This window comes from Miniopterus schreibersii (genome assembly GCF_964146895.1).
Source record: "Miniopterus schreibersii genome assembly, chromosome: 9".
In the NCBI taxonomy this organism is placed as follows: Eukaryota; Metazoa; Chordata; class Mammalia; order Chiroptera; family Miniopteridae; genus Miniopterus; species Miniopterus schreibersii.
In genome coordinates, this window is record NC_138118.1 from 25,965,375 (window position 1) to 25,989,756 (window position 24,382).

The 24,382-nt window shown below is 35.9% G+C and overlaps 1 protein-coding gene across 2 annotated transcripts in view; it reads left to right on the top strand.

Moving 5' to 3' along the window:
* Positions 1 to 2,016: 2,016 nt before the first annotated feature.
* ASZ1 (ankyrin repeat, SAM and basic leucine zipper domain containing 1) overlaps positions 2,017 to 24,382 on the top strand; it is a gene marked incomplete at both ends in the record, with an annotated part of 95,876 nt that continues 73,510 nt past the window's right edge. The window contains 4 exons of one of the 2 annotated variants that reach the window (XM_081146829.1): positions 2,017 to 2,133; positions 2,496 to 2,595; positions 6,265 to 6,387; positions 8,253 to 8,364. In XM_081146829.1, the coding sequence (XP_081002955.1) occupies positions 2,017 to 2,133; positions 2,496 to 2,595; positions 6,265 to 6,387; positions 8,253 to 8,364 (452 nt within the window). The remainder of the gene's footprint in view (positions 2,134 to 2,495; positions 2,596 to 6,264; positions 6,388 to 8,252; positions 8,365 to 24,382) is intronic. The other variant, XM_081146830.1, reaches the window with a different exon arrangement.

The following is a 24,382-nucleotide window of genomic DNA, read 5'->3' on the forward strand; positions in this document are numbered from 1 at the left end:
TGAAATAAAATACAAACTCCTTACTTAAGGCTTTCGAGGTCCTCTCATCACATATCCTTTCCTTCATGAGGCTCCAGTTCCAGGCCTCCTTTCTGGTCCAAGCAGAACAAGGACAAAGTAAAACAAGTGAGGTGCCTGTGGTGCAAAATGTAAGAGCCTACAGAACCCCGAAACGGAGTGCCTCTTATATTTTGCTCCCTTGGGGCCTCACCTGCCCCAGGCTTTTTTCCTGATTTAAGGCCTTGGCACTAGCCATCTCCTCTGCCAGGAAAGCTCTGCTCTCCCACTGTTTATGGCTGGCTCCTTCTTGTTGTTCATGACTCTACTCAAGTCCAACTACTCTAACACAATGATAATACTATTAGCTAATATTTATTTACCCTTTACATCGGGACTGGCCCTATTACAAGACCGTTCCTTTATTTAATCCTGGAAACAATTCTATATGTTGGGTCCTATCATTATCTTCATTTGACAGATAAGGGAACTTATGCAGAAGAGGCTAAGTAAATTGCCCAAGGGCATACAACTACTGATAGTAAGTGATCTGGCCTGGAAACCACCTAAAGGGTTTGATCCCCAGAAACTGAGCACTTGTTGATTTCCTTTGGGTAACCTACGATGTGCAGTAGTCTTCCTTATTCACTTGCTTATTGTCTTTCTTCGTTAAAATATGAGCTCCATCCTGGCCGGTGTCGCTCAGTCGGTTGGCGCAGCATCCAGTATACCAAAGGTTGGGGCTTTGACTCTTGTCAGGGCACATGCCTAGGTTGAGGGTTTGATCCCCAATCAGGAGGTATGGGAGGCAATGGATCAATGTTTCTCTCTCTCTCAAATCAGTAAAAACATATCCTCGGCTGAGGGTTAAAAAAAAAAGTGAGCTCCAAGAGACAGCTTGGTTTGTCTTTAATGTTGTCTCCCCAAACCTAGTTGTGCCTGGCTGTGGCCAATTATCCATAACATTTACTGAAGGACTGCATTTAGAAGGACAGGCATGGCCCCAAAATAACCAAACTACCTAAAAATAGTTATCTGTGAAAATCTCTGAAGTAAATAACTTCAAACTCTTACATCAAAGATTTCTTAAGAAAAAAAATTGCAAAACTTTCAAAGAATAGTGCATGGTTACATTCCTTTTAAGTCAGCTTGAGATACATAAATATGCGCGATTCTTGCTGGATCTGGTTTTTTGTGGTATTTCACGTAGAGGTTAGATGCAGAAAAGTGAGTCTGACTGCTTTCACCTGGAGTTGTTTGAATTATTTACTTGCTCTCTGAAAATTTAACTCATTTCTTCTTCCCAACTTTTTTGATCCACTGTCTCCCCTTCCTTTCCTGACGATTATTTCTTTTACTGCGTCTACACCATCTAGGTGGGCAAGTGTTTTGATGCTCTGAAGTTTCTGAATCTACGCAGAGACCTCAGATCACATGAAATTTAAAGGAAGGATTCTTCTGGCTCCTTCGTGAGCTCCCATTTGTTTGATGGCTTCTTGAATGCATGGGTGGTGCTCCTTAGGGATATATTCTGGCTAAGAGCAGTCCCTCTCCCAGGGTACACGTTTGACAGTGGCTCTGGACGGGGTAGGAGGCGGCGATTGAACGGGATGGGGGTGAAAGCATAGTCGTACTTGGCATAGAAATCACAATTCTGCTCCTGCTACAAGTGGGGCAATCCTTAAACAGCAAGAACTTCGTCAAACCAGTACCCTGCCAAACCCATCAGCTCCGCAAGGCGCAGGTTTTCATCTCTTACAGCCGTGGGGCTGCCTAGAGGGACGAGCGGCGCCCCGCCACCCGTGCCTGAGGGCGCAAGGCCCCAGCGGTCGCGCACTTCGCGCCTTCCCTCGCAGCCCGGGCTTGCGCAGGCGCAGGCGCAGGCGCAGGCGCAGGCGCAGGCGCAGGCGCAGGCGCAGGCGCAGGCGCAGGCGCAGGCGCAGGCGCAGGCGCAGGCGGAAGGGGGGCGCGCACGCACGCGGACCGCGCGGCCGTGCGGGTAGGGAGGGGCCTTAGGGCATGGCGGCGGGTATGGCAGCAGGCATGTTTCGCAGCTTGGCAGTGGCCGGTGGAGGCGAGAGTAGCGAGAGCGAGGATGACGGCTGGGAGATTGGGTATCTCGATCGGGCATCTCAGGTAGCAGAGGAGGCTTTTTCTTCATTGCGCCTAGGTCGGCCTCCCTTGGTCCTCGAAGACCCGACCTCGTGCAACCTTTTACTTCCTCACCTGTTTCCCTAGCTTGTTTTTCCAGTGGAAAGACAGGCTTTTGGATTTGAAACAAACAAATCGTCTTTCCTTATTGTATTTTTCATTGACTGCACTTGTTTAGGTTGTTGATGTTGTAGCTCTTCACTTGGGTTTGGGCCGCCATTACCTGTGCCCCACCCCCACCCCTGTTCAAAAAAAAAAAAAAAAGTTACCTAAAACCAAACATTGTTTCCTGCTGCAGTGGAAATGAAAATATGTATAACTATTTTCTTTAAACTCTGCCTTTTTAGAAATTAAAAGGGCCGTTACCCACCGAAGAAAAGAATGAAATATTTAAGAAAGCATTGACCACGGGAGATATTTCATTGGTCCAAGAGCTCCTAAATTCTGGTGAGAAATAAGGGATAGTTTCAACCCAACGCAATTGTCTAAGTTCACAACTGTTTCTTATTTTAAAAAGTTTGAATTACTTTTCTAATGGAATCACAGTGAATGTTAATATATCAAGTGTCCTACGTATCTTTCTTGACTCAGAGTTCTCTGCCTTTTCTTCCTCTAATTTGGAATGCCACCCTATTACCTTCCGTTAGTTCTTCCACTTCCTTCAAGAGGCTTATTCTGACTAATCCTACCCCACTATGGTAACTCTTACTTTTCTCAGCATTTCCGTGATATATTACTATGTTTCTCAAGAGTTGATTCTGTTATGTACATCTCAGTTTTGTTCTTCCACGCATTTGTGTGTGTGTGTAAAATGATGTGGGAGGTAGGAATCAGAATATCTGGGTATCTATTTCAGCTTTATTGCCTACTCATTGTGGTTGTCTGGAAATGACATTTAAACTTCCAGAGCATCAATTTCTTTATGTAAATTCTGGCCTGGGTCCCATGATTAGTTTTTTTTGTGGATCAAATTAAATATTATATTATTTTAAAATATTACCTTGACATAGAAATGTGACTTGTTGATAATAATGATTGAAATTATCCAAATAAATAACAGGAATTTACCATTGGAGGGAGGAGGTGTTGGAGGGGTAGAGGGATTGAGCAAAAAAAAGAAAGCAAAGAGAGAACCATGGACATGGACAACAGTGTGGTGATTGGGGAGGAAGGAGAGGAGGCGGAAGAGGGCATAGAGGGGATAAATGGTAATGGAAAAAAATAAAAAATGAAAAAAAACTCACACACAAAATAGCTAAATGATATTGTATATAGAAAAATGTTTGTCTTCTGTGCTAGTGATGCCTCATGGTTTAGTGGAAAGTAAATCTTTTGGAAACATTACAGTTCTGGGTTTGAATACTAGTCCTGCTAGTACTCTTGACCAAGTTACCAAACCTTCCTAAGCTTCAATTTCCCCCCTTTTTAAATGGGATGCACTATATCAAAGGTAATTTTAGAGGAATTAAAATGAGAGAATACATTAATAAAGTTATTAGAACATATAGGCATGTAAATATTAGCTGTTATAACAAAAAAAGAAATTGTGTGACTTTGTGGACAATGGAACTTGAGTTGTAATTGACAAATGAAGTTGGATAAAATTTGAATAATTAAGTGATGCCTAATACCTAATAAACACATGCAGGAGTGTTGGAAGTGATGTAATAGGCAGAAACTTGTTTTAGAAAAGAAGAGTTTGCCTTAGGAGTAGTGGAACTAGGTGCAATGAAGTGATAGAAGCTCCTGAAGGCTGAGGACTTGAAAAGAGCCTACCAGTAAAATACGAATTTAGTCAACCTTTTAAAGTTGTTTAATGGCAAAAATTTTTAAAGTTCATTTAAAACAACCAATAATAGTATATAGTTACGAATAGAAAGATACCTTTCACCCCCATTACCTCTGAATTCTCACTTTCACAGGTAATTCCTATTTTAGTGTTTCCTTGTTTCTTTCCAGATGTTATTACTTAACGCTTCTTAAAATATTTTTTTATTTTTTTGCCTTTCAAAGTCATTCTTGTCTTTATACATATTTCTGCACCAGTTGAAAAGCTTAATAAAAATGAAAGCTTCCTTTGAGTCTGCCACTTTTAACAGTTCAAAGATATCTGTTTTTATTATTCTACTATGTACTATTTTCAGTTCTCTTTAAGTAATTAAATATTTCAGACATTCAGAAAGGTATGGAGACTTGTCTCCTTCCCCCTGGAGATTACCACTCTACTATAGTTGGTATTTATCTTTCCTATGCAAATCTTTAGACTTTTACTCTATATGTGTATATCCCAAAACAACATCCTGTTACTTTGAATGCCTTTGAGTTACATAAATATATTGTCTCAATCTTCTTAAACTTACTGGTTTTATACTATATCTAGAGCATAATAGATGCTTTTTTGAATATTAGAGGTGATTATTTAAGTATTAGAGGTGATGATTAAGAATTTTCATACTAACATGCCACATTTGCTTATCTTTTTCTTCACATTGTTTCCTTTTTATATATGCAGTCAGGTTTGAGCAGTAATGTCAGTAGGGAAACAATAATGACAAAAAGTAATTTTTTTCTCTGATCTTATTCATATGCTTTCAGTTGCAGCTGTTTAAAGGAAAAAAAATTGTTAGAGAAGACAGGTTGGGCCAACGGTCTATATATGTACTAAGAACGTTTTATGTTGTTTTCTCTCAGTAATTATCATGCACCTTATATCAATTAAAGTTAGCAGCTTAGTGTGTATATGATCTTCCTCTTTGGGGATGGAACCCTTTATAGCCAGAGACTGTAAATCTATAAAAAGATGTTAAAGGCAGGCCTATAGTCAGTGGTTTTTGCATACAGGTTTTCCTTCTTCGAAAGAGAAAAACATTCTGTTTTCTTTCTTTTCTTAACATTAACAAATATTTCTTAGATTGAAGAAAGAGACTGCCAGTTAAATCTTGATCTTTTTATAGAAAAGGCTTTACATACATTGAATAGGCTATGTTCACTACCTCATTGTATCCTTGTTCTTGTATCACATCTTCTATGTTCTTCCCCAGTTCTAGATCCAAACCTAGATCAGTTCAACCATTTTTCTCCCATTTTTATATGATCAAATTAGTCAGTGCTATTGGATAAAATCAGATGACTCCAAGGATTTTTACCATTAATGACTTGAGAATTTTAAGGTCAGCTGGCTCAGCTGGCTCTCATATTTGCTAAATAGTTATTATCTGTCCTTTCTTGTCGAATTCTGGATAATGGTTTTAAAACCTGATCCTGTTCCTCAGGCCTGATATCTGATCTATGCTTCTTCTAATTCTAGCACATTGTTTGTCATTAATTTGTCCAAGGCAGAACCTGATGGTCATTTTGACTTGTTCTTTTCTATCACTTCTTCTCTTCAAAGTAATTTTAAATTCTGATGAATCTGTGCTTGAAATGTTCTTTTATATTCCATCCTCTTTCTCCCCACTTCCCTTGCTGTAACTTTTACATAGGCTTCTAGTCTCATAACTGGCCTCCCTGCCTTTCTGTTCTACTCTCAACAGTGGTACCTTTGTTGTCTTTATAATACAGAAATAATGGTGTCCATTCTTGGATCACAAAGTACCGTCAACATTTCTTAATCAAGCTTTCATAATTTAACCCTAACCTCTATCTTTGTTGCCTCAGGTTTGACCAGTCACCCATGGATAAATTTTGTTTTAGGAAGGAAATTAAGGGAATCTGAAGAATATATGTGGTGTTCACCACTATAGAAATGTATACTATTCTAATTTAAAAAAACAGTTTACCTCTGTGAAACCTTTTCCAACTCTCCTACACAGAAAATTATAGTATGTAAAACCTGTTATAACATAGCAGTTTTATGATAAAAAAAAAAACTTGTCAGATCAGGTGTCCTGAAACATAGCGCCCACAGTGAAAATGAAATTAGCTAATTTTATTAAAGTTTAGATATAACCATTTTCTGTTTTTCTGAAGACATTATTACCAAGAAATTCCTTCTTATTATAAAGTATACATGGTGATGCCACATGCCCAGTACTTGAAGCATGTTAAGGTGACAGTGAATTTTTTTTTGGAATGTGTGGTGTGGTGTTTTTTAAAAGCTTGTTTTTATTTTGACAGGCATTAGTGTAGATTCCAGCTTTCAGTATGGATGGACTCCCCTTATGTATGCTGCTAGTGTTTCCAATGTAGAGCTGGTTCGGGTCCTTTTGGACAGAGGTGCTAATGCAAGTTTTGATAAGGGTAAGATGTTTTAAATATCTAACATATGTGAAAATTTACTTTGTATATTTCTCAGTTTAGATGCCTTATTATATTGTGTTTAGGGGTGATAATATACACTTACCATGCTCTGTTTTTATATATTCACTTTAAAATAAACGTTTATCCTTGAAAAAAAATAAGGGTAAGGTGTTTGAGATCATGTAACTGATTATGTTTACTGTTTGCAGCTATTAAGCAAAGTGAAAAAATTAAAGCAATTTAAAAAACCTCTTTTTAAACTTATATTAGGTGAATGATATACAAAATCAAATTAGAAACCATAGAAATTTTGAAAAACTCTCTTTCCAAAGAGGTAAATTCCATTTATATTATTTTTATAACTGATTGTGTTATTATATATCTTTAGCTTCTATGCTAAAGGGTTTGGGTTATTTTTATAATGGAAAATGCATTGAAAGAAAACGTCAAAAAGCTTGTAATTTTGTGGAAAATTACTTGAAAATCAGTCCTTGGAATTTAAAACTTAACTCTGAATTATACTAAAGTTGTTTCAAAGATAGTTTATTAAATCCATATTTTTCTCTTTTTTATTAAATAATTTCCACTCAATACTTTGTTGAGTGCTTTTGAAAAATAAGAGTATATGTGCAAGTCTAGTTTAATTACTATATTGAATTACTGATTACTTGTCTTTAACATGTTTCAAATGGGCAATTATATTCATTTCATAATTCAGGTATAGATTTTATTTTAGAATTAATTTTCACATTAAGTTTTTTTAAATTTTCATTAAGTTTGTACCTACATTAGGTATTTGTAATACCATTTATATTTTGTTTCCTCATTTTATATGAATTCCCACCTTAACAGTTTTATGTTTAATCAGTTGCTGTGATGAGTTTTTCTTTTTATTGTGTCATTTTAAAATATCACCCAGTGAAAGGTAAATTCAGGAATGAGATTTTTGAAAGTCTATAAAATATTCTCAAAAAAAGTAATAGCTTTCTTTCTTTGCTTTTTGTAATCAGAGGAATACCTTACAGTTAGAATCTAGCATTTTATATTGATATTTTTCATAAAATGTTCACATAAATTCTTTTATATAGTCAACAACAACCTCATCAGGTAAACTGGACAGATATTAGTTTCCTATCTACAAATTAGATCTACTGAGATACTAAGATATCACTATAGACACAGCTTATTAATGGCAGAACTGGGACTATATATCTTTATATTCAGCCAATATTGAGCCACTAATGTAAACCATGACTGCCATGACCTATTTTGATTTCTCAATTTTTACTTAAGAAGTGTTTTTGTTTTTTTAATCTACCCTGATCTGTGCTGATACCATAGGACCCAAGGGAAGAAGAGTTTTAGTAAGTAGGGTGAGAACAGAGAAATCAAGTAGAAAAGGATTAAGAAGATCATTTTCAATAGGATGGTTTGGGCATAAGCCAGATTTCAGTGAATTGTCAAGTGAATGAGAAGATGTGAAATCAGAGAATAGCAATCATTGTTTTTCAACCATGATTTCAGCAAGGCAAATTTTAATCAACCAAAAAGTTCAACTCTGGGCAGTATCTCTACACAGAATCTATGCTCTTCCCTACTTTCCTATTCTCTTGAAGAAATAGGAGTAGGGAAAGGAAATGAAGAAATGAATTATAGGTATAATTTGGAGATTAAGGCAATTCAGCCCTAATGTTATTTGTTGATGAAGGAAGACATAAAGTTACCTACTAAGAGAAAGAGATTTGGGAATAAGTTGTAGAATTTTAAGAGTGCAGTACTTTTTATTATCTTTTGAATGGTAAAATAAGTCAGTTATATATACTTATTGATGTTCAGGGTGGTTCTCATTTTTCTATTCACCGTAGATAAGCAGACTATTTTGATAACTGCATGTTCTGCTCGTGGCCCAGAGGAACAGATCCTGAAGTGTGTAGAGCTGCTACTTTCAAGAAATGCTGATCCAAATGTTGCTTGTAGGTAAGAGCCTTACTCTCTGTTCAGAAATGATGGATACTTTTATTTGATTATCAGACTTAAAAATTTTATAACATGGTTTTTTTAAATCCTCACCCGAAGTTATGTTTATTGAGAGAAGATGGGAGAGACAGAAGAGAGAAACATAGATCAGTTGTCTCCTGTTCAAGCCTCGACTGAGGATCAAACTCACAACCTAGGGACGTGCCCTGATTGGGAATCAAACCTGTGCCCTTGGTGTATGGGACAATGCTCCAACCAACTGAGCCACCCCACAAGGGCTCATAGCATTACGTTTTAAAAATCATAAACTGTGTATCTACTTGGTTATATAGTTGATGAGTGAGAACAGGTTCTGAGGTTGTGGTTCCAATTATATAAGATTGTCAAAGGAAGGGCATATCATGAAGGTTGTCTTTTAGTTTTTAATTTTTAGAACAATGTCCTAAGAATTTGAAATGAAAACAAAAGGACAGTAAACTGTATTATTTCCTGTGGATTATATACTCAAAAGAATATGATTGAGGTATAATAGTAAGCCTCTTAACTTAGTATTCTCTCTAACACTTAAATCCACTAAACAATTTTATATAAATGCTAAGATAGATATCCAAAATAATATATCAAACTGTTACCATTTTCCTAAGACTTTCCAATTAATTATGTTATATCTATATGTAACTGCCTAGATGCGTAGAAAACAAATGGTAAAATGTATCTTCCATCTTTTGAAATGTCAGTAATTTTTAAAAAATGAACCAGATTGCTTAAAATTTCTGTCATTGACTTCCTTCTTCTCTGACTCCATTTTCCTGTTAAATCTCTTTCTGTTTTAATCATCAAAATGAAGAGAGTAGGAAGTAGCCCATCCAACAGAAATATGTCTAGAATGAATAGAATAATTATTCATAATTCATTAATTCAAATAATGGTAATCTAGTGCCTAATATATAGGAATTATGCTTGACTCTAGAAATGTTTTAAAATATATATATTTTTATTGATTTCAGAGAGAGGAAGGGAGAGGGGGGGGAGAGAGAGAAACATCAATGATGAGAGTCCTTGACTGGCTGCCTCCTGCATGCTCCCTGTTGAGGATGGAGCCCACAACCCGGACATGTGCCCTGACCGGGAATCAAAACGTGATCTCCTGGATCATAGGTCAATGCTCAACCGCTGAGCCACACCTGCCAGGCTAGAAGTTTTTTTTTTTCTAATTTAGTTTAGGTACTGCAACATTTAGTTTAGGACAGCAACTTTGGAAGGTACCGTACAGCTTTAGATAATCCCAAGATATTTTCTGAGATGCAAAGACTTTGATTTAGTAAAGTGGTTCTGAAGCAAGGTCTGTTTTGCTCCCAGTGGACATTTGGCAATGCCTGGAGACATTTTTGATTCTCACACCTGGGAGAAGCTAATGGAATCTAATGGATCGACGCTGGGAATGCTGCTAAACATCCTACAATACATAGAACACTGCCTCAAACAAAGAATGAACCATCTCAAAATGTCAGTAGTGCCAAAGTTGAGAAATTGATGTGAGAAAAGTCAAGGCTCATAGAGTGGATAATCACTATTTTAAAAAAAGATTTATTGTAGGAAAGGAACTTTCTGCAAATTTTTAGCACACCAATGCACAGGAACTTTTTTATGTCATATATGGTATACTCCCTAGTTAGGATTTGATTGTACCTTGGAATTGGGAGCTCCAGGACACCTACCTGAAGTAAACTTTGATGGGTGCTGTGATTTTCATTTGTACCTTTAGAAGTGGCTTATGATAAAATTTGCCTCTTTGGATTCAATGGAAAATTGTTTTTTGCTGTTTTTTGCTGTTCCTCTTCAAAAAAAGATTTAGCCTGGCGTGGCTCAGCGGTTGAGGCAATCGGGGTTCGATTCCCAGTCAGGGCACATGCCCGGGTTTTGGGCTCGATCCCGAGTCAAGGGCGTGCAGGAGGCAGCCAATCAATGATTCATCATTGATGTTTCTCTCTCTCTCTCTCTTCTCCTTTCCTCTCTCTGAAATCAATAAAGATATATTTTTTTAAAAAAAGATTTATTTTTATTACTTCTATAAAGTGGTATAGATAACAAAGTCTTTACCCTCCAGATCACTTACTACCTTGTGAACACACTGGATGAGAAGTCAAGCAAGCCAGTGTCAGAGGTTCTAGATTATTCTGCTTCCTTAAGAACTAGAAGGCATCTTTTAAATGCATAGGGTATAAGTGGAAAAAAACATACTCCACTTGAATTAAAATAATACAAGGTTAATATCTCAAGCTAAAACTATAAGGCAACCACACAATTTCAAAACTGAAAACCAAGGAAAGCTTTTGAATTTTAAAGAGCATAAGATTTAGATTAGTATGTGCCCAACTAAAATAAATACTCTTCTTTATCCACTTGTCTACTGATGAGCACTTGGGTTTCTTCCATATCTTAGCTGTTTTAATTAATGCTGCAGAGAACATAAGGAAACATTATTCTTTCTAATTAGTGTTTTGGGTTACTTCAAATATGAACCCAGAAGTGGATTTGCTGGGTCATAAGGCAGCTCCATTTTTAATTTGTGGCTATACCAATCTACATTCCTACCAACAGTGCAGGAGAGTTCTCTTTCCTCCACATCCTTGCCAACACTTCTTTATTTGAATTATTGATGATAGCCATTGTGACAGGTGTGAGGTGATATCTTCTTGTGGTTTTAATTTGCATTTCTCTGATGACTAGTGATGCTGAGCACCTTTTCATATGTCTATTGGCCATCTATATGTCCTCTTTAGAGAAGTGTCTCTTCAGGTCCTTTGCCCAATTTTTAATAGGATTGCTTGTTTCTTTTGTATTTTTCTTTTAACCCTCACCCGAGGATATGTTTTTCATTGATCCAGAGGAAAAAAGGAGGAAAGAGAGAGAGAAAGAGAGAAAGATCAGTGTGAGAAAGAAACATTGATCTGTTGCCTCCCATGCATGCCCTGGCAGGTGATTGAACCCACAACCTGGGTTGTGCCATGAGTGAGAATCAAACCCATGACCTTTTGGTGCACTGGACAATGCTCTAACCAACTGAGCCACACTGGCCAGGGTAATTGTTTGTTTTGGTGTTGAGTTGTATGAGTGTTTTATAAATTTTAGATATTAATCCCTTATCAGGTGTGTGATTGACGAAAATATTCTTTCATTCAGTAGGTTGTCTTTTCGTTTTCTTGATGGCTTCCTTTGCTGTGCAAACCTTTTTAGTTTGATGTAGTCCCATTTGTTTATTTTTTCTTTTGTTTCCCTTGCCCAGGGAGATACATCAGAAAAAAACATTCCTGAGAGAAATGTTAGAGATTTTACAGCCTATGTTCTCTTCTATGATTTGATGATTTTGAATCTTACATTTAAGTCTTTAATCCATTTTGAGTTTATTCTTGTATACGGTGTAAGAAGTTGTTGTAGTTTCATTTTTTTTGACCCCCTCCACCCGGTGCCACACCTTCTCCAGGCCTTCCCTGTACTATTGTCTGTCCACAGACTATGCGTATGTGCATATAAATTCATTGGTTAATGTCTTCCCCAACCCCTTCCCTCTGAAATACATCAGTCTGTTGAATGCTTCAGTGTCTCTGGATCTTTTTTGTTCTTCAGTTTATTTTGTTCATTAGATTCCACATATAAGGGAAATCATGTGACATTTGTCTTTCTCTGACTGGCTTATTTCACTTAGCACAATACTCTCCAGGTAGCGCCATGTTATCTCAAAGAGTAAGAGATCATTCTTTTTTACAGCTGCATAGTATTCCATTGTGTAAATGTATCACATGTTTTTAATCCACTCATCTACTAATGTGCACTTGGACTGTTTCAAGACCTTAGATATTGTAAATAATGCTGCTCCACAGGGGTGCATATATTCTTTCTGATTAGTGTTTCAAGATTCTTAGGATATATTCCTAGAAGTGGGATCACTGGGTCAAGTGGCATTTCCATTTTTAATTTTTTGAGGAAACTTCATACTGTTTTCCATACTGATTGTACCAGTCTGCCTTCCCACCAACAGTGTACTGGTGTTCCTTTTTCTCCACATCCTTGCCAGCACTCGTTGTTTGTTGATTTATTGATGATGGCCATTCTGGCAGGTGTGAGGTTGTACCTCATTGTTGATTTAATTTGCACCTGTCTGATGATTAGTGATGTTGAGCATTTTTTCATATGTCTCTTGGCCATTTAAATGTCCTCTTTGGAGAAGTGTCTATACCAGTCTTCTGCCCATTTTTTCATTTGATTGTTTTTCTTTGTTGAGTTATATGAGTACTTTATATATTTTGGAAATTAACCCTTTATCAGATGTGTCCTTGGCAAATATGTTCTCCCATACAGTGGGTTCCCTTTTCATTTTGCTGATGGTTTCTTTTGCTGTGTAGAAGCTTCTTATTTTGATACAGTCCCATTTTTTTATTTTTTTATTGTTTCTCTTGCTCTAGGCAATGTATTGGTGAAAATCCTGCTGTGTGAGATGTCTGATATATATATATATATATATATATATATATATTTTTAAAATATATCTTTATTGATTTCAGAGAGAGGAAAGGAGAGGGAGAGAAAGAGATAGAAACATCAATGATGAGAGAGTCATTGATCGGCTGCAGCCCGCAACCCAGGCACGTGCCCTGACCGGGTATCGAACCCCGATCACCTGGATTCCAGGTCAACGCTCAACCGCTGAGCCACTCCTGGCCGGGCAGAGATGTCTGATATTTTGCTGCTTACATTTTCTTCTAGGATTTTTATGATTTCACAACTGACATTTAAGTATTTCATAAATTTTGAGTTTATTGTGTATGGTGAAAGTTGGTGGTCTAGTTTCATTTTTTTTCATGTACCTGTCCAATTTTTCTAACACCATTTATTGAAGAGACTGTCTTTACCCCATTGTATGCTCTTGTCTCCTTTGTCAAATATTGAGTGTAATGGCTTGGGTCAGTTTTTGGTTCTCTGTTTTGTTCCATTGATCTATGTGCCTGTTCTTGTGCCACTACCAGGCTGTTTTGATTACAGTGGCTTTGTAGTATAACTTGAGATTGTGCAGCTATTCATGGTCATTTTTGGCTCCATATAAAGTTTGAAGTATTTGTTTTAGATCTGTGAAATAGGCCGTTGGTATTTTAAAAGGAATTGCATTGAATTTATAGATTGCTTTAGATAGTATGGACATTTTAATGATGTTAATTCTACCAATCCATGAACAAAGTGTATTCTTCCACTTGTTTACATCTTCCTCAGTCTCTTTTTTCAGCGTTCTATAGTTGTCTGAGTACAGGTTCTTTTAACTCCTTGGTTAAGTTTATTCCTATGTATCTTAATTTTTTTGTTACAGTGGTAAATGGGATTTTTTTTTAGTTTTCTCTTTCTGAGAGTTCATTATTGGTGTATAAATATGCCATCAATTTCTGGGTGTTAATTTTGTATCCTTCTACATTGCTGAATTCATTTATTAAACCTAGTAGTCTATTGGTGGAGTCTTTAGGGTTTTCTATGTACAATATCATGTCATCTGCAAATAATGACAGTTTTACTTTCTCCTTTCCAATTTGAATTCCTTTTGTTTTCTTCTTGTCTGATCGCTGTGGCTAGGACTTTCAGTACCCTGTTGAATAAGAATGGTGAAAGCGAACATCCCTGTCTTGTGTCTGTTCTCAGGGGAAATACTGTTAGTTTTTGCCCATTGAGGAGGATGTTGGCTGTAGATTTGTCACATATGGCCTTTATATGTTGAGGTATGATCCTCCCTCTATTCCCATTTTGCTAATTTTTATCAAAAATGGGTGTTGGATTTTGTCAAATGCTTTTTCTGCGTCTGTTGGTATGATCATGTGTTTTTTTGTCTTTCAATTTGTGAAAGTGATATATCACATTTATTGATTTGTGAATATTGTACCAGCCTTTCATCCCCAGAATAAATACCACATTATCATGGGGTATGATCTTTTTAATATATTGCTGGATCTGATTTGCTATTTTATTGAGGATTTTAGCATGTATGTCTATCAGGGATATTGGCCTATGATTTCTTAGTATTGTCTTTATGTAGTTTAGAATCAGGATAATGCTGGACTTGTAAAAAGAGTTTGGAAGTGTTTCTTCCTCTTGGACTTTTTGGAATAGTTTGAGGAGGATAGGTATTTGTTCTTCTTTGGATATTTGGTAAAACTCCCCTGTGAAGCTGTCTGGACCAGGGCTTTTATTTGCTGGGAGTTTTTTCTGTTACTGCCTCAGTTTCATCAGTTGTTATTGCCCTGTTTATGTTTTTTGCTTCTTCCTGATTCAATATTTGAAGATTGTATTTTTCTAGGAATTTGTCCATTTCATCCACATCGTCCAGCTTGTTGGTCTATAGCTGTTCATAGTATTTTCTTACAATCCTTTGTATTTCTGTTGAGTCAGTTTTTTCACCTCTTTAATTTCTGATTTTGTTTATTTGGGTCCTCTCTCTTTGTTTCTTGATTAGTTTGGGGAAGGGTTTATCAATCTTGTTTATCTTTTCAGAGAACCAGCTCTTGGTTTTATTGATCTTTTGTTGTTGTTGTTGTTTTGTTCTTTATGTCATTTATTTTCATGGTGATCTTTTTTATTTCCTTCCTTCTATTTACTGTTGACTTCTATTGTTCTCTTTCTAATTTTTTAAGTTGCAGGGTTAGGTAGTTTATTAAAAGTTTTTCTTGTTTCTCGACATAGGCATATAGTGCTATGAACTTCCCTCTCAGGACTGCTTTTGCCCTGTCCCATAGATTTTGGGTGTTGTGTGTTCTTTTTTATCTGTTTTCAGGGAGGTTTTTTATTTCTTCTTGATCTCATTGGTAACCCCTTTATTGTTTAATAACATGCTATTTGGCCTCCATGTGTTTGATGATTTGTGTGTTTTTATTGTTGATTTCTAGTTTCATGTCATTGTGATCTGAGAAGATGCTTGATATGATTTCAGTCTTATTGAATTTGTAGAGACTTAGTTTGTGTGCTGACGTGTTCTATCTTTGAGAATGTCCCATGTATACTTGAGAAGAATGTATATTATGCAGTTTTGGGGTGAAATGTTCTGTAAATGTCAGCTATTACCATCTGATTTAGTGTGTTGTTTAGTGTTGCTATTTCCTTATTGATTATTTGTCTAGAAGATCTAGTGATGTCAGTGGGGTGTTAAAGTACACTACTATGATTGTATTGCTGTTGATCTCTCCCTTATAATCCTCCAGAAGTTTTTTTTTTAATATATTTGGGTGCTCCTGTATTAGGTGCATATATTTTTACCAGGGTTATATCCTCTTGTTGTACCGATCCTTTTAGTATTATGAAGTGGCCTTCATTTTTTCTTGTTATGGCCTTCATTTTGAAGTCTAGTTTGTCAGATATGAATATTGTTAACCCAGCTTTTTTTCATTTCCATTTGCTTGGAAATTTTTTTCCATCCCTTCACTCATACTGTGTGAGTCTTTTGTTCTGAGGTGGGTCTCTTGTAGACACCATATATTTGGGTGATGTTTTCTTATCCATTCATCTTAGGGATTGTAGTATTTAATCCAGTTACATTTAAGGTTATTATTGATAGGTACTTATTTATTGCCTTTCTCTTTTTATGTCTCTGTTCCTCTCTATCTTATATTTCTTCTTCTTCTTACACCAGCCCTTTTAGCATTTCTTGCAATGCTGGTTTGGTAGTAATAAACTTCTTTAGCCTTTTTTTGTCTGCAAAGCTTTTTATTTCACCTTCAGTTTTGAATGATAGCCTTGCTGGATAGAATAGTCTTGGATTCAGTCCCTTACTTTTCATTACTTTTCATGCTTCATGCCACTCTCTTCTGACCTGAAGTGTTTATATTGAGAAATCAGCTGTCAGTCTAATGGGAGCTCCTTTGTAGGTAACTTTTTGTCTCTCTCTTGCATCTTTTAAGAGTCTTCCTTTGTCTTTAATGCTTGCCATTTTAATTATGATGTATCTAGGTGTGGGTCTTTTTGGGTTCATCTTGATTGAAACAGCCTGTGTTTCCTGAACTTGAGTGACTTTTTCCTTCACCAGTTTAGGAAAATTATCATTATTTCTTCAAAGAGGTTCTCTATTCCTTGCTCAGATTCTTCTCCTTCTGGAATCCCTATGATGTGAATGTTGTCCCAAAGCTACCTTAAACTCTCCTCTTGCTTTTTAATTTTTTTTTCTAGTTGTTGTTCTGAACGAATTTTTTTCTACCTTGTATTCTAGTTCGCTGATTTGGTCCTCAGCTTATTCTAGTCTACCATTGATCTTTCCAGGGAATTTTTTATTTCATCTATGTCACTCTTTGTTTCTTCTTAATTCAAATTCATGATTTCTACCTCTTTTTTTATGCTGGTGTAGTTCTCATTAAGTTGCTTGTAGTTCTCACTAAGTTGTTTGAGCACCCTTATAACCATTACTTTGAATTCTTTATCTGACAAGTTGCTTGCCTACATTTTCATTTAGTTCCTTTTCTGGTGATTCCTCCTGCTTGTTCATTTGGGGGTTGTTTCTTTGTCTCCCCATTTTTGCTGTCCTTTTTTATTTGTTTCTATGTATTAGATCAAACTTCTATGCCATCCAGACTTCCTGGGGTGGTCTTATGTAGTAGGTGTTTTGTGGGACCCAGTGGTGCAGTCTCTTAGATCTCCTGAGCTGGGTGCTCTAGGAATGCTCCTTGTTTTGAGTTATTTTGTTGTAATTGGGTTCTCCTCTTGTAATTGGGTTTTAATGTTGTTGTTCCATTCATGAATGGAATCTCCTCTCAGGCTGGCTGGCTATGAGGCTTACCCCCAACCATGTTGTGTGAGCTGTGTGGAGATGCTAACAGAACAGAACAAAATACAGCAAAACAAAATGAGAAACCAAACAAAACATACACAAGACCCCCAAAACAACAACAGCAACCACAAAAGAAGAGAGAATTACAAAAGAGAAAAGAGAGCAAGAATGATAGAAGAAAAGAAAGAAAGAAAAAATATGAAGGGGGGAAAAAAGGAGGGTAGTAAAAGGAATATGAAGGAGCAGAGATGAAATAAAGAATAAGAATAAAGAATAGGGGAAGGAAAATGATATAAAATAAAAGAGGAATAAGAAGTTTGAAAAGGAAAACAAGGAGAAAGCAGATAGACCCAAAATATGAAAAGGACAAAAGATGAGAAAGCAGGAGGAAAAAAATAGAGTAGGAAAAGAGAAGAGAAAAATCCTATGTATTCAAGAAACAATAGAGACTAAAATAATAACAAATCAATAAAGCAGATAAAGACAGTAAATTTTAAAAAAGTAAAGTGATGTTTGTCTCAGCATAATTTAGTGCCTCTTGTAAACTCCCATTGGATCCTGCTCTTCTGATGATTGTGGCTGACAATCATCTGTCTGCCAATTTTGGGCTTCCAGAGAGTTACTTAGGTCCTAACCACTGTCAGAAACTGTCGTCCTTTGGCTTTCAGAAACCTTTTTGGAGCTCCAGGTAATCCACAGTTTGTGTCTGTCTCTACAGGACTTGGCTGCATGAGAGAGGGGTTAAGCTGCATTCTAAGGCCAGTTTGTTAGCAGCATGGGGCACGGGGTTGAGTCAGCAAACTTCCTCAGGTTCCCAGAGGTCTGCCTCCACCCGCCTTGCATTGCCAGCCAGCTGTCAGTTTTAATCACTCAAAAGTCTGTTCCTCAAAGGGCTTTATGCAGAAGCAAGAGTATAGACTTCTGGGTGTCCTGTAAGGAGGCAATGCTCTTCAGTTTTCAGGGAAAGTGGTGAGTGTTTTGACCTCTCCCAGAGCTACTTCTCTGAGAGTGTCCCAGAATATTACTCTGCCGTCGACTGAGTTCTGTTAAGAGGTATGACACACTGAGACCAGATGCTGCTGTTTGGGGGTTGTAAACCTTTGAGAGATTTTCTGAAAGGCTGGAGCATGAGCCAAGACAGGATGTTTGTATAGAAAAGCCACTGGAATTTGCTTGGGTGGGCCCAAAAGCTGGGTGGGATGGGGTCTCAGGGAATCATCAGGATGAGACGAATATTGTCAGCCAGGTTGATGGAGACTCTAATGGATATGACACCCACCTGTGTGTGCAGGTTGGGTTGGGCAAGGGCTCAGCAAAGGAACAATGGCTTCTCCCAGCACTTCTGTCTCAGAGAAAGGATCCCTACAGCACTTGCCCTGAATCCAGACAATTCAGTTCCTCCATGTATGTCCCTGGCACCTTGAACTGCTGCCCCAGTGCTGGAGCTCAGAGTTAGTGAATCTGTTAGTAAGTGCATGAGCCTTTGAAGAGGAGCATTTGGGACTAGAGCAGCCCACTGTCTCAGTCACAATCTCTGCTGGTTTTCACAGTCAGAAGTTATGACTGCTTGACACTGAAACCCTGGGCTGGGGGACCTGGTGTGGGCTTGAGACCCCTCACTCCTCAAGGGGGACGTCTGCATGTGAGATTTCTCCTGAATTTTAAACACCACACATGGGTGTGGGACTAGCCTCTTCTGCGTCTCTGCTCCTCCTACCTATCTAGTCATGGTTTCTTGTGTATATCTTAGTATTGTCTGAATTTTTTAATTGTTTTTTATTTATATATGTTCTGTTAGCTCTTTAATTTTTCCTACTCCATGTAGACTTTTTTAATCTTGTGGAAAATAGCATTAACTTAATATTTAATGATTAGCTTTCTATATTAGTACATAAAGATCTATCGTGTTCTCTTTTTTTCTTATTTTTAAAAATTCTTTTTTATTGTCCTTCCTATGGGACAAATAGTCAAAACATGACAGTTTGAAAGCCATTTTAAAATTAATACAAATCACATGTTTCTCTTGGATCTTGCTACTGTACTTTGTCTAGCAAATATGGGAATTTAATACTAGTTTATTTATTTGGGCCTTAGAATTTGTTCCTGGGGTGAGGTTTTTTATTTTGTTTTTAAGGGAAACATTTGTCAAATGTTTCTTGTGTACCAGTTACTGTGTTAATTGCTCTTAAATGTGTTATTTAATATATTCCTTACAACTAGAGGTAGATGCTATGTTATTTGTACAGGACAGAAAATTCGCCCCAAAATGTTTGTCTTTGAACATAGGAGAGGTTTAATCTGAACAGGATCTACCATTGGAATGCATTTATGTTCCACTTTTTGTGTATGTTTGGGATTATATTATGTCTTTTCTAACTTGCAAAACACGTTTGTGTTAAATTGCCTTATATCTTTGGGGTTTTTTCTCTCTTTCCCTAAATTATTGTAGGTAGTTGAATATTTTTATTTAAAAAGTCCACAGATTGCAAAGGGAAGTGTACTATATGAACAGAAAAATATTATTACTTTAATTCAGCTTGATATATTTAGCCCTGAAAACAAGATGGCCTACAATCAACTTAATTGGAACTTGGCAATTGTGCCAAAGTATGGACTTAACAACCTTCCTTTTTTATTTGTATTGATAATATAGTAACAAAATATATTATAAATTATGAAACTCTAAAAGATTTATATTAGATTATTAAATGCATGATAAAATTTAAAACCTTTTTCTGTCTTGCCTTAAATTTAGAGTTGACATTTTTATTGTTAGATTGTCTTAAAAAGTATATATAATAGACATTTCTGTATTTTGGAATTATGTGGGTTTTCTTCCCAGTTTGCTGAAACATTTTCTTAAATAAAATTTAAAAGTATTACATTTAGAAGGCAATTTTTCTGGCAGAAGAAGGTGTTCTATTGCAGTTGCTCAGTCATGAGGTAAAGGTTTTGTAAAATGATGTGACACTTTAATTTCAGTAGGTGTTTTATTACTGTTGATAAGATAGCACACATTAACTAATGTCCACGGTTTTGACGTAATCATTGTGTGATCATTAACTTGTTGAATGCTATTGCCTGTTTTAATAGGTAGAACGTACTCTGGGAAGAATGTTGCTTTCTTTCTCAGAATATAAATTGAGTTGTAAATGTAACTGAAGCAGTTTGATAGATTGAGATCTAATTTTGTATTACAATATTGACATGTTTTTTAGTTATGGGGAAATAAGTGATAGATCTTTACTGAAGTCACAAAAATATTTTCAGAAAGTTTGTTCATAGCTTATTTAGAAAACATTGCTAGAAATTGTTGTTTTGTGTATTTTTCCTGCTTTTTAATTTATCTGAGTTTTCTTTATGTACCTTTAGAAGCTGATCGTATCTTTGTTAGCAGTTTTACATGTATGCAGACAATTACAAATAATTTTAGTGTTACTTTGCATGAATAGGAGGTAGCATTAATATTGGTATTTATATACCTGGAAATCTAGTTGGTCCTTTTGAAAGCACAGAATGAACGTAAAGGAAGTCCTTGATACAGGCACAGAAGCAAAGACTTAAAATTTTAAAAAAGGAACAAAACTACCTTCCAGATTCTGACTTGACTTTTTGTCTTATTGGTGTCTGGCACCAGTGGTAAGTTGTGTGCTGATATTTCTTCTACTTAATTGTGGTCACATGGGCATATATAGCTTCAAGGGAGTGAGGAAGTATAATCTTACTGTTTTCACAGTGGTAGAATCAGCAATAATGGTGGACAGCCTGATTATTTACCACCGAAATATATTTTCTTCATGGCCACAATAATTGTACTTCCTTTTTACTGTATACTTAAAGCAATAACTAATTTTGAATTTTGAACATAAAATTTTCACCAAGAAAAATTGTTATTTATCTCAAAATGTTTCATTAATTTTTATATATAATTTGTCCCTAATTAGTTCTTTCTTTGTAATGTCTCTTAGATTCATTGCAATTTTGATATTTTAATCCTTTAGGGGAAAATTTTATAGCCTTCTAATTGACAATTTTGACTGCACTCATGTATTTTAGTCAGTCCTGTATGCTCCTACCTGTAGAACACACTTCTTTTTGTTTATTAGGTGAAGTCTAAAACTCTCCATAATTTGATTCCATCTTATTTACTTCTTATATACTCCCTAATTTCCTTTGTTTCCCTTTGACATATTTTTAAGTTAAATTTATTGGGGTGACATTAGTAAACAGGGTCAAATAGGTTTCAAGTGTACATTACTGTGATACATGATCTGTATATTGCATTGTGAGCCCACCACCCAAAGTCACATCATCTTCCATCACCATATGTTTGGCCCCATTTACCCTCTACCACTCTTCACACCCTTCCCTCTGGTAACCACCATACTGTTGTCTGTCTCTGAGTTTCAGTTTTATATTTCACATATGAGTAAAATCATATGGTTCTTAGCTTTTTCTGACTGACTTATTTCGCTTAGCATAATATTCTCAAATTCCATCCATGATGTAGCAAGTGGCAGTACTTCGTCTTTTCTTATGGCTGAGTAGTATTCTGTAGTATATATGTACCATATCTTTACACAGTCCTCTATCAAAGGAAATTTGGTTGTCTCCATATTGTGGACACCATGAATAATGCTGAAATGTGCATAGGGGTGCATATATATTTGTGAATAAACGTTTTAGAGTTTTTTGGGTAGATGAGGGATTGCTGGGTCATATGGTAACCCTATTTTTAGTTTTTTGAGGAACCACCATACTGTTTTCCATACTGGCTGTAACCAGTCTACATTCCAAACAGCAGTTAATGAGGGTTCCCTTTTCTCCACAACCTCTGTAACAATTTTAACATGTGTGAGGTGGTATCTCATTGTAGTTTTGATTTGCATTTCCTTAATTGCCAGTGAAGTTGAACATCTTTTTATATATCTGATGGCTGTTTGTATGTCTTCTTGGAATAGGTATCTGTACAGGTCCTCTGCCCATTTTTTAATAGGATTGTTTATTTGTTTGGTGTTGAGTTGTATGAGTTAGTTTAATATTTTGGATATTAACTCCTTCTTGGAGCTGTTGTTTGTAAATAACATCACCCATTTTTGATTGGTTGCCTTTATGTTTTGTTGTTGGTTTCTTTTGTTGTGCAAAAGCTTTTGTTTGATATAGTTCCATTCATTTATTTTTGCCTTTACTTCCCTTGCATTTGGGGTCAAAGTCATAAAACGTGCTTTAGTTTAGGACCTATGTTTACTTCAGTGTATTTTATTGTTTCAGATCTCATATTTAAGTCTCTTTGATCCATTTTTAATTAACTTTTGTACATGGGGACAAACTATAATCTAGTTTCATTCTTTTGCATGTGGCTTTCCAATTCTCCCAGCACCATTTATTGAAGAGGCTTTCTTTTCTTTATAGTGTGTTTTTGGCTCCTTTGTCAAAAATTATGTGGCTGTATACCTATGATTTTATATCTAGGCTTTCGGTTCTGTTCCATTGACCTGGATATTTGTTCTTCTGCTAATGCCATGCTGTTTTGATTATTGTAGCTTTGTAATATAATTTGAAGTCAGGTGGTGTGGCGCCTCTGGCCTCATTCTTTTTTCTCAGGATTGCTTTAACTATCTGGGGTCATTTGTGGTTTCATAAAAATCTGGCGATTTTTTGTTCTATTTCTTTAAAAAATGACATTGGGATTTTGATAGAGATTGCATTAAATCTGTATAGTACTTTGGGTAATATGGCCATTTTAACTGTGTTGATTCTTCCAATCCATGAACATGGAATATTTTTCCATTTTATTGTATCTTTTTCAATCTCGTTTAATAAACGAGATTGAAAAAGATACAATAAAATATATAGGTCCTTCACATACTTTGTTAAGTTTATTCCTAGGTATTTTATTGTTTTGGTTGCAATTGCAAAGGGAATTTTTGTTTCATTTCTTTTTCTGAAGTTTCATTGTTAGTATATAGGAAAGCAGTGGATTTTTGTACATTGATTTTGTATCCTGCAACTATACTGTATTTGTTTATTCTATCTAAGAATGTTTTGGTGGAGTCCTTAGGGTTTTCTCTATACAGAATTATGCCACTTACAAACAGTGACACTTTTATTTCTTTCTTTCCAGTTTGTATGCCTTTTATTTAATTCTCTTGCCTGACTGCTCTGGCTAGGACCTACTATGTTGATAAGAGTGGTGAGAGTGGGTATCCTTGTCTTGGTTCTGATTTTAGAGAAAAAGATTTCAGTTTTTCACCATTAATTATGATACTGGCTGAAAGTTTGTCATATATGGCCTTTATTATGTTGAGATACTTTCCTTCTATACCCATTTTATCGAACGTTTTAATAATAAATGAAAGTTATATCTTATCAGATGCTTTTTCTGCATCTATTGATTAGATCATATGATTTTTATCCTTTGCTTTTGTTAATGTGGTGTATTACACTGACTGATTTTTATATGTTGAAACATCCTTGTGCCCCTGGAATGAACCCCACTTGATTGTGAGGTATTATTTTTTTAATGTACTGTATTCGATTTGCTATTATTTTGTTTAGGATTGTTGCATCTATATTCATCAGAGATACTTGTCTCTAGTTTCCTTTTTTAGTGTTATCCTTGAGAGATTTTGGTATCTGGGTTATGTTTGCCTCATAAAATGCCATAGGGGGTATTGCCTCTTCATCAGTTTTTTGAAAGCGTTTGAGGATAGGTATCCAATTTCCATGAATGTTTGGTAGAATTCACTAGTGAAGCCGTCTGGTCCTGGACTTTCATTTTCGGGAAGTTTTTGATGGTGGTTTCAATTACCTCAGTGTATATCGGTCTATTTATATTTTCCATTTCTTCATGATTCAGTCTAGGAAGGTTATATATTTCTAGGAACTTATTTATTTCTTCTAGATTATTGAATTTGGTCACATACAGTCTTTCACAGTATCCTAGTATGAATGTTTTTATATCTGTGATGTATGTGGTGTCTTTTCCTCTTTCATTTCTAATTTTGTTTATGTGATTCTTTTCTCTTTTTTCATTAGTGAGTCCAGCCAAGGGTTTGTCAATTTTATTTATCTTTTCAAAGAACCAGCTATTTGTTGTATTAATTTTTGTATAGTCTTTTTGTTCTATATTTCATTCAGTTCTGCCCTAATTCCTATTATTTCCTTTCTTCTGCTTACTTTGGGTTGCTTTTGTTAATCTTTTTCTAGTTCTTTAAAGTGTAAGATTAG